General features: G+C 45.2%; 1 protein-coding gene across 1 annotated transcript in view; it reads left to right on the top strand.

Moving 5' to 3' along the window:
* The window catches only part of SLC35E2 (solute carrier family 35, member E2), a 12,982-nt gene extending 2,484 nt beyond the window's left edge, over positions 1-10,498 (top strand). The window contains exons 4-8 of the mRNA XM_006871725.1: positions 868-988; positions 3,086-3,139; positions 4,722-4,794; positions 8,083-8,228; positions 10,261-10,498. Coding sequence (XP_006871787.1) covers positions 868-988; positions 3,086-3,139; positions 4,722-4,794; positions 8,083-8,228; positions 10,261-10,498 — 632 coding nt within the window. The remainder of the gene's footprint in view (positions 1-867; positions 989-3,085; positions 3,140-4,721; positions 4,795-8,082; positions 8,229-10,260) is intronic.
* Positions 10,499-11,020: the final 522 nt, after the last annotated feature.

Genomic DNA, 11,020 nt, shown 5'->3' with positions numbered 1-11,020 from the left:
CATCTTTTCTTGATGCATTCTGCATCATTCAATAATTTGCCCAGAGAATCTTTCAATAACGAAAGTTGAGGCTTGAATTTTTCTTCAGTTCCCCCAGCTTAAGAAATGCTGACCATGTTCTTCCCTTTTGGTTTTCTAACTCTAAATCTTTGCATATTTTATTATAGTATTTGGCTTTATCTTGTAAAATAGCTGCTATGAATATTGGTATACAAGTTTCTATGTAGATGTTCGTTTGGGGTACATACCTAGGAGTGGAATTGCTAGGTAATTATGGACTCCTGGTGTTGCACTGTCGGATCAGCACTGGACTGCGAACCACAAGGTCAGCAGTTCAAATCCACCAGTTGCTCCTCAGAAACCCTATACAGGGTAGCTATGAGTTGGAACCAACTCAACAGCACTTAACAACTTTGTAATTCTATGTTTAACTTTCTGAGGAATTTCAAAATAGTTTTCTATTAGTGGCGTCTTTTAAAATTCCCACTAGCAATGGGTGAAGGTTCTAATTTTTCAGCATCCTCACCAACACTCGCTGTGTGTCTGTTTAATAATAGCTGTCCTCATGAATGTGAAGTGGTTAAAGCCTGGTGACATCCAATCTGTTCTGACTCATAGTGACCCGGTAAGATAGAGTAGGGTTTCCAACGCTGGCAGTCTTTATAAATACAGGCTGTCACATCTTTCCCATGGAGGCTGGAGGGTTAAAGCTGAATGTTTAACCACTGTGCCACCAGGGTGCATACCAGCAGTATATGTGTTAGCTTTTTTATTGTGAAAGGCCATAACTTTCATGACGAAGGGATAGGAGCAGCCTTCACGCCCATCATTACGTTCACAGTTACTGTGTGTTTGTACTCTCCTCAGGACTGCTGGTCAACCTCTCCCTCATCCCAGTCATGGGAGGGCTAGCGCTGTGCACTGCCACTGAACTGAGCTTCAATGTCCTAGGCTTTTCTGCTGCTTTGTCCACCAACATCATGGACTGGTGAGTGGTTTATGGCTATTCTTGCTAAAGTAAAACAAGCTCACGTTTGAGGTGATGAATAAGACAGCTAAGTTTAAAGATTGTCTTCAATTCCACTTTTAACATTTTGACATATTTCCTTGCAGTTTTTTCCCTCTGCATTTGTCCGTCTTAGAAACATAATATGGATTCTGTCACGTGTTCAATTCATGTCCTACTTCTTTGAGCGTCATATTGTCTGAGCCCTGCTTCAGGCACTGATGTGTTAATCCAAAGCCCAATTTTCATGACTGTGTCCTGGGCCATCTTGAATTTGCATCACAGCTCAACCATTCCATGGTTGCTGAGCTCCCAGCTCTTTGTGTTCATACATAATGTTGTGGGAAACACCTTTTTATGTGAGTCCTCTGAATTTCCTAGAAGAGGAATTATCGGTTGAGCCTACAAATTTCTCTAAAGGACTTTTGACTCGTGCTGCGGGCTCGCCTGACAAGAGCTTCTGACCCTGTCCTCAGACTCCACTTTTCCCATATCCCTGGTTACTGGTGAGGGTGATGCTGTTTCATTTTGCACTAAGCCATGTGGCCATGTGCATGCAGCTCCTCCCAAGGCCTGTCCTATTTGTGAATTTTGTCCGTGTTTTTCTCCTGGGGTCTTTTTTTTTTTTCCTTAATCATGTTTTATTGTTTTCTCAGTGGTTTAGATGGCAGTTTAGGCTCTGATTCACCAATATCTGCACACGTTGTTCAGTGACCTTGGTTACATTCTTCACAACACACGAAGATTCTCATTGTTTGTATTCTGGTCATTCTGCCCTTTACATTCTAATCTTTGCTTTAAAGTAATTGTTGCCTCTGGTCTGATAACAGGTCATTTTTTTTTTTAAAGGAGCTCAATACTGACATTATTACTATGAAGTGCCGTTGAGTTGGTTCTGACTCATAGTGACCCTGTATAGGGTTTCTGAGAAGCCCGTGTTGGCTTTGAACCACTGACCTTGCAGTTAGCAGCTCAGTGTTTACCCTATAGTGCCACACCTGGACTCCACAGTACTTGGTGTTGTTGTGAAGGGCTGTCGAGTCAATTCCAACCCATAGCGACCCTGTATAGGGTTTCCAAGGAGCAGCTGGTGAACTTGAACCACCGATCTTGCAGTTCAAACGACAGCGCCACACCAGGACTTCCCAGTACTTAGGGGTGATATTTATTATTTTTAGGATGTGGTTTTAAAGAGCCTGGAGTCCTGGAGTGGTACTGTAGGATAAGTACTGGACTGCTAACCATGAGGTTGGTGGTTCAAACCCACCAGCCACTCCTTGTAACCCTATATGGGATCGCTACGATTTAGAAACAACTCCACAGCACATAACAAGAGTCCTGGTGTGGCACTGTAGGATATGCACTGACCTGCTGGCTGCAAGGTTGCTGGTTCAAACCCACCAGCTGCTCCTTGGAAACCCTATACACGGTCGCTATGAGTCAGAACCAACTCGATAGCACTTACCAACAAGTTCTGGAGTCCAAATGTGCCAATCAGGTTCTTGGCCATGTAGACTCTTTCTATGGATTTCTCCCCTAGTCGCTGGGGTTTGCCAGTGATTCTTGGCATTCCTTGACTTGTTGGATCTTCCCATGTCATCCATCTCCTGTGTGTGCCTCAGAAGGGATTAGGCTGAGGAGTCTCGCTCTACTGGTATAGTCTCATTAACATAATAAAAGAAACTCCTATTTCCAAATGGGGTCATATCTACACTAGAGGAACCAGAATTTCAACATATATTTGTGGAGGACATAGTTGAGTCCACAACACAAGGACTTGTGAAGTGCTTGAAGCATAGACATTAGGGTTTCTGAGGCTTCAAAGATGTGTGACTCTACTGTTGAGCATCTCAGTGTACCCACCTGTAAAATGGGATGGCTATCAAGCCCACCTCACAGTGAGAGGCTGCCTGGAAGGACTCAGGTCAGTGCTCGTCTCTGTGAGTGTGCGCTGGCTGCTCCCTGACTATTGTCATTATTGTCACTGTCATTTAATGATAATGAAAATACTTTGTGCATTTGATGGTCTGCCATGCAGATCCATCAGTGTAACCTTTTCTTGTCTTTTCTTTATTCTAGTCTTCAAAATGTTTTTTCAAAAAAGCTCCTCAGTGGGGACAAGTACAGGTTCTCGTAAGTATTGTCAGTGAGTGAATCTGGAATTTTGTAGAGCTCTGGGCCGGGGTGGGTTCTTTCCTCTGTTAGGGTTCAGAATACTCCTGAGACCCAACACTTTCCCATGGTGACTTCAGTCAGTTGTTGTCAAGTAATCCCTGACACAGGTCAGAGCAGAACTGGACTCCATAGGGTCTTCTTGGGTTTTTTTTTTAATTAATTTTGTTATTGTTGTTGAGGCTATACAAACAAAACATACACCGGTTCAACAGTTTCTACACATACAGTTGAAATTCAGTGACAGTCTTCCACAGGGCTTTCTTTTCTTTCTTTAAATTGTGGCAATATATACACAACAAACATCGGCAATTTCAACCATACTTTCCATGTATAATCAGCCGCACAAGCCACACTCCCCACATTGCACAACCACCATACAATCCATTTACAAATCTTTTTTCTCTCTCTCCTTTTTTTTTTAAATCTCACTTCTTTTCTTTCATTTGCAGGAAAGTTCCCAATGTTTATCCTAATGAGAAAATAAATATACTTTATTTCCTTTCAAGAACATGAAAAACAAAAGTAGTTTCCTTTTCTTTTCCCTTCATTTTTTTCCTTTTTAACCACCTTTCCCGTCACCTAGGTTAACATGTATCTAACTCTACCCAGTGAATAATTCTCCCTTCCCTCCCACCCCGGCAACCATCTCAGAATGTTTATTACAGTATAAAAACCTTTTCTTGACTTTTTATAGTGTGGTCTCATACAGTATCTGTCTCTTTGCAACCCACTAATTTCACTCAGCGTAGCGTCCTCCAGGTTCCTCCATACAGTTTTCAGTGAGTGATTTTTCTGAAGATCGCTGGGGCCTTTTTTCCAATGTGCCTTTGGATGTACTTAAGCCTCTAAGCGGTTTTGGTTATCAGCTGAGTGCATTGACCATATGGACCATCCAGGGACTACCATCTTGGCTTCTTGTTGTTAAGTGCTGTGGAGGCTGGACATCATTGCTGGAACAGAAAGCCTCATCTTTCTCCCATGGAGCAATTGGTGGGCTTGAACCGTAGACCCTGTGGTTGGCAGCCCAGTGCTTATTGTAAGTCTAGTGTTTATTGTACAGAGCCACCATGCTTTTCCCATTTTGACTCGTTTTTGTTATTAAGTGTTGTAGGGTTCGTTCGGACTAATAGCAACCCTGCATAGGGCTTCCGAGGAGCAGCTGGTGGGTTTGAACCACCAACCTTGTGGTTAGCAGTCCAGTGCTTATCCACAAGTGCCACACCATTTTGGCCTAGGTGGCCTGTAACAGTATTTTGTTGAAACTCAAGATAAAAAAAAACCCAAAAAGAACCCCATGTTTTCACTTGCTCCTTCAGGCTGGTTTTCATTTCTGGGCAGCTGTATCATTCTCTCTGCTACTCACAGGTCCCTCCCGTTGTCCCCGGTGGAACTAAAACACCAGTGAACTCAGCTATGGAGAAGTCTTTATGCTAAGAGCTGATACACATGGAAGTGTTGCTAGTTGTAAAGTGTTTGGTGAAGAGCCAGCTCGTCCTAAGGGTGTAACAAGGGCTCAGGCACCTTCTCTCTGTCTCTGCAGGGCCCCGGAGCTGCAATTCTACACCAGCGCCGCTGCTATGGCCATGCTTATTCCAGCCTGGATCTTCTTCATGGTGGGTTCTAGAAATGTGGCACTCGGTGGTGTGGGGCTGCTGGCTACCCTCTACCATTAAGGAGCAGGGTGATGTCACTTTCCAGGTTCTGTGGCTAGCTGGCTGGTATGTTGCTCTGTCAGCTGCTGTTGAGTGGGCCCTGACTCCTGGAGATCCCATACACAGGTGTGGAACACTGCCGGGTTCTGTGCCTTTCCTCTGATCCATTGAGGATTGGACTGCTGTAACCCAGAAGGTTTTCATTGGCTGAGTTTTAGAAGTTGATTGCCAAGCCTTCGTTTCTAGTCTGTGTTAGTCTGGAAGCTGCACTGAAGCCTGTTCAGCATCATAGCAATACACAAACCTCTGACAGACGGCACTGGCTGCTCAAGAGGCGTGTAACTGGAAAATGAACTCTGGTCTCCTTCATGGATGGCAAATATTCTACCCCTGAACTGTCATTGTCCCTGGTTGGTACGTTAGCTCTGCTGAGTTGTGTATAAAATATCCAAGTTACCTCATGGACCTCCTGCTCTGCTGTGTATGCGCATGTAAGGCATATCCAGCCAAATGGGAACTACGGGAGTATCATAGATTGAACTGTGTCCTCCCAAAGTATGTGTCAACTATGTTGGGTCGTGATTCTCATTGGTTTGGCAGTTATGTGATAATTCCCTATGATCTGATCTGATGTGGTAACGTGATCCAGAGGATTAAGGGTGGGCTGCAATAATACCCTGATAGTCCTTATGTAGTGCTGTTGGTTAAGCTCTGGACTGCTAACCACAAGGTTGGCGGTTCAAACCCACCAGCTGCTCCTTGGAAACTCTCTGGTGTTGTTGTTAAGTGCTGTTGAATCAATTCTAACTCATAGCAACCCTGTATAATGTTTCCAAGGAGCAGCTGGTAGGTTTGAACGGTTGACCTTGTGGTTCAAACCGACCTTGCTGGCCACTGCTTTATCCTACAGTGCCACACCAGGACTCATAGAAACCCTATACAGGACTGCTATTAGAACTGCCTAGATGGCACATCCAACACCATCACCACCAATACCTTTAATCCCCTCACAACCCTGATGTGATGTAAGGGAGTTTCCCAGGGGTGTGGCCTGCAACATCTTTCATCTTACAAAGATAAAAGCAGAGAGAAGTGAAACTCACCAGTTGTTCCTCAGAGACCCTATACAGGGTCGCTTTGAATTGGAACCAACTTGATGGCACTTAACAACAACTACCAACAAGAAAGAAGAGCCCAGAGTGGAGTTTGTTCTTTTGACTTGGGGTCACTGCACAGTAAAGCTCCTAGGTCCAGAAGAGCGATGCCAAGACACAGGGAGATCTCCAAGGAATGCTGGGCGTACAGATGCTGAAAGGAGCCAGGACCTTTCCCTAGAGCTAGTGAGCTGGCATAGAGACGAGGCCTTCCCCTAGAGCCAGCACTCTGAATTTAGACTTCTAGCCTCCTAATCTGGTGTGGCACTGTGGGTTAATGTGCTGGACTGCAAAGTCGTTTGAACCACAAGGTTAGGGGTTCAAGCTCACCAGGGTCACTATGGGTTGGAACCAACTCCACAGCACTTAACAACAGCAAAACTTCAAGACAATACATTGTTGTTTGTTAAAACCACCTACTTGTGATATTCCTGTTATAGACGCGCTCGAGAACTTAGACAAGGAGGCTTCTAAGTTGTGTGTGCAAGGTTTTTAGGTTTGCTTAATGTTTTCCTTTTGTTGAAAGAGATCACATATGTCCATTGAAGAAAAGGCAATAGTGGTGGTGTTAAGTGCTATCAAGTCAGTTTCAACTCTTAGCAAACCTGTCTAGGGTTTCTAAGGAATGGCTGATGGGTTTGAACCACCAGCCTTGTGATCAGCAGTCCAGTGCCACACGCCCATCAATAGTGTAGAGCGTATAAAATAGAAATGATAGTCTATCTCCTAATCCCCTCCCTCACACTCCTAGGGGCGCGCCCTCTTGATAATTTGACAGTTTTCTTCCAGACGTTGGTTGTGTGAATACAAATGTACACACGTGTGCATATGTGTAGTTTGATACTACTCGTTTTATAGCACACCTGTATAATCTATGGAAACATTTCTGGGGCATCGGGGGAGGCTGTCTGAGAACGCGGTCTTGTCCATGTCAGACAATCGACAGCAGCTTTTTGCTTTATGTAAAGTACAGCCCTGCCCCGACCACTCACTTCCCTCTGAGGGACACGTGACTGCCCTGTGCTCTACCCTATTACAAACATCTGATGGGGAACTTTTCGTGTCCACATGCTTTTTCTCTGGGATAAAACCATAAACTATCGCTGATTCCTATTTGTTGTGACCCTATAGGACAGAACAGAACCGTCTTACAGGGTTCCCAAGACTGTAAATCTTTAGGAAAGTAGACGGACACATTTTTCTCCCTTGGAGCAGCTGGTGGGTTCGAACTGCCAACCTTTTGGTCTGCAGCCGAGTGCTTAACCAGTGTGCCACCAGGGAAACTACTTCTCTGGGATATTGTTGTTAAGTGTCATCCAGTTGTTCCTGTATGGGGTTTCTGAGGAGTGGCTGGTGTGTTTGAGCCACCAACCTTGTAGTTAGCAGTCCAGTGCTTATCCTACAGCAGATTTGACTGGGCTAGATGGCTGGAATTGGAAGAGTTGACAGAGAACCTGGATGTTTGATACGTATCCTCTATACTGCTCAGCTGCGTGCGTGAGTTTCCTAGAGCTGCCATAGCAAAGCATCTCTCACACTGGGTGTTTCAGACAGCAGCAATCTCTCCTCTCTGAGTTCGGGGAGTCAGAATCCAAAATCATGGTGTTGGCAGGACCGTGCACTCTCTGAAGGCTCCTTCCTTGCCTCTTCCAGCCTCTCATAGTCCCTGGGTGTCCCTTGACTTGTGCAATGCTAGTCCAATTGTTTTCTCTGTGGTCAGATGGCTGTCTTCCTCAGGTGTCTGTTTCCAAATCTCCCCCTTTGAATCATGATACCAGTCATTAGATTTAGGGCCCACCTTCATCCAGTATGGCCTCATTTTCACTTGATTCAACCTGCAAAGACCCAATTTCCAAGCAGAGTTATTTATGTTCACAGGTAACCCAGGCTTAGGATTTGACGTATTTTTCTGAGAAACACAATTCAGCCCCCACCACTACCTTAACAGGCCATTTTCAGAGCCCTCCTCAGTGGCAATTTGTAAATCTAGATTGCCGGGCTAAAGTGACATCATGGAAGCAGGTGTGTCTTCCCAGTGGACCGTTGGTAAGTGCCATGCGTGCCTAGTGGAGGATCCTTCTTGTCTTGACACCAGGATATGCCAGTGATTGGGAGGAGTGGGAAGAGCTTCCGGTACAATCAGGATGTGATGCTCCTGCTGTTGATGGACGGCGTACTGTTCCACCTACAAAGCGTCACAGCCTACGCCCTGATGGGAAAGATCTCTCCCGTGACCTTCAGGTGAGTGAGGGCCTTCCTGTGACATGGGGCTCAGGCTGTTTGCCTACTTGATATTTAGGCATTCTGAATTGTGTTGTTGTTGTTAGTTGTCATTGTGTCAGTTCCAACTCCCAGTGTCCCTGCATACAACCGAATGAAACCCTGCCCAGTCCTGTACCATCCCCACAGCTGTCACCATGCTTGAGCCCATTGTTGCGGCCACTGTGACAATCCATCTCATTGAGGGTCTTTATCTATTTTGCTGACTCTCAGCTTTTACCAAGCATGATATGTTGTCCTGGGGAATGGTCCCTCATGATAATACGTCCAAAGTCTCTCCATCCTTACTTCTGACAAGCATTCTGATTGGACTGCTTCCAAGACAGATTTGTTCATTTTTCTGGCAGCCCATTGTTACAAATGTCTAATGTAATTTAAAATATAAGAAGAAATGTTAATAATCAAAGCTGTTAAAAGAATCGGAGTCCCTGAGTGGTGCCAAAAGTTAAGTGCTCAACTACTAGCCAAAAGGTTGGTGGTTCAAACCCACCTAAGGGTGTCTTGGAAGCCAAACCTGGTGTTCTGCTTCCAAAAGGTCCCAGCTTTGAGGACCCTGTGGAGCGGTTCTCTGTGCCCCACATGAGGTCACTGTGAATCAGAGTTGACTACAATGGCAATAATGATAAATAAATATAAAATCCATGAAAACAATAAATAATAAATATGCAGAACATATAGATCATAAAAATAAATATAAAGAAATAAGCCAAAGTTTTTTTTGTTTTTTCTTTTAATGGCAAATTTCTTTACTGAGAACTGTGTGGTTATAGGCTCCTAATCACTAAACCATTGTTCATTGATTCTACTTCAAATGCCAGCAATAAAGTAATGTGAAATGGGTTCTTAGAGAACTTGCTTTAGAAATCTATACTTTAGAAGAGGAGTTGATGATTTGGAGGGGTCTGTGGATCATCTCCCAGGACAACACTATCCTAGACTTGGCGATGGACAGGTCTCTTCCCCCTTGCTGCCCCCCCTAGCAGCCATGGCATCTGGAAAAGAGCCAAGTCAATGAGGAACTGGATTTTCAATTCGGTTTAATTTTCATCGGTTTACATTTCAGTGGCCATGTGACCAGTGACCCATCATGGGGCAGCATAGCTCCAGAGATGTGGACATGAGATAAAGACCCCTGAGTTTCTTTCCCTCTTGTCTTGATGTAGGCAATGAGAGGACAGCTTGAAGACAGGTGTGTTTAGTTACAGATATAAGGGAATGCTCTGAAATCACCAGCAAACAAAAGCCAAAACCCAGAAAATCCATTCTTATTTTTTTTGCTTTGTTTTGTTTTTTAATTGTGATAAAAAATCTCTTACCAAGCATTTGACAATTCAGTCCTTTTTTAAAAAAAGGCTTATTCTTCTTCATATTGTTATTATTCATATTCTAACAAGTCCCAATTGGTTGTCGAGTCAGTTCTGACTCCCGAGAGCCCCATGTGTGTCAGAGTAGAAGCATGCGCACTAGGGTTTCCAGGGGTTGATTTTTCAGAAGTAGATTGCCAGGCCTTTCATTCGAGGCCCCTCTGGGTAGACTTGAACCTTCAAACATTGGCACCACCTAGACTTGAAGAAAGGTCAATAAATGCCAAGCACATTAACTTTTTGCACCACCCAGAAACATTTAAGGGGGCTTCCAAAAGTTTGTCGAGAAATTACATTGTTTTCATTCCATCTTCCCACCAACTTTTTAAAGCTCCCTTTATTTGGTATGTGTGTGTTTGAATTCCACTGGGATTAAAGTATGTATAAAAATGTTTATTATAACATTTTTTTCTATGTTTCTGTTTAATATTTTTCATAATAATAAAAAGCATTCCTCCAGAAAAGGAGGGAGCCAGCCCTTAGTAAAGTTTCTGCATCCCCTCTGTCCCATGGTGCCTGGATTCGGGGCCATCAGAGCCCTGCAGTTTCCCTGGACCCAGCGGCACTGTTGCAGGGGAGGGCTGGGCCATGCATGGCGTCCCCCTTTGACTTGCCCTCTGTTGTTACAGCGTTGCCAGTACTGTGAAACACGCTTTGTCTATTTGGCTCAGTATTATCATTTTTGGCAACAAGATCACCAGCCTGTCAGCCGTTGGCACAGTCCTAGTGACAGTCGGTGTCCTACTCTACAACAAGGCCAAGCAGCACCAGCAGGAGGTCATGCGGAGCTTGGCGGCAGTCCCCAGCAGAGCCCTGGAGGAGGATGCGGAACCACTACTACCCTCGGACCCCCGACCACACCACTGAGCCACGAACTTTCTCATTGAAGCTGGACCACCAATTTTGGACTCCCCGGGGTCCAGGCCGGGCACAGGGTTGCCCAATTCCCCAGTCACTGTTGGGGTGCTGGAGACTAGGGAGTGTGCAGGTGGGCACCGCCTTCTCCTGACCTGGTTTTTAGTCAAGATTGTCCAGCATGTGAGGTTCCAGGTGTTGGCTCTCCGGGTGGGCCCAAAGCCCAGCCTTCCTATGCTCCTCGCCAAATAATGTGAAAACCACTTCTGCCCAAGCACCTGGTGGGGGGATGTTGGAATCCAGTCCCTACAGCCCCCTCACTGGCTCACATCCAGCTTTGCTGAAGCTAGACTTCACATTCCCTACTGTCTGGTCATCCATTGTGGTCAGCTGTGAAGCTGGGCTGGGTGTAGGTGCGAGCTGCATGCCTGGTGCCAGAAGAGAGAACTCTGCTGCCCATGCCAAGCACTAAGGGCTGCCAAAGTCCCCGCCGGATGCTCAGTATCTGGGGATACCAGACCTGGTCACCTTTGA

The sequence above is a fragment of the Chrysochloris asiatica genome, unplaced genomic scaffold (assembly GCF_000296735.1).
Source record: "Chrysochloris asiatica unplaced genomic scaffold, ChrAsi1.0 scaffold00173, whole genome shotgun sequence".
Lineage (NCBI taxonomy): Eukaryota > Metazoa > Chordata > Mammalia > Afrosoricida > Chrysochloridae > Chrysochloris > Chrysochloris asiatica.
This window is presented reverse-complemented; position numbering and strand designations above follow the sequence as displayed.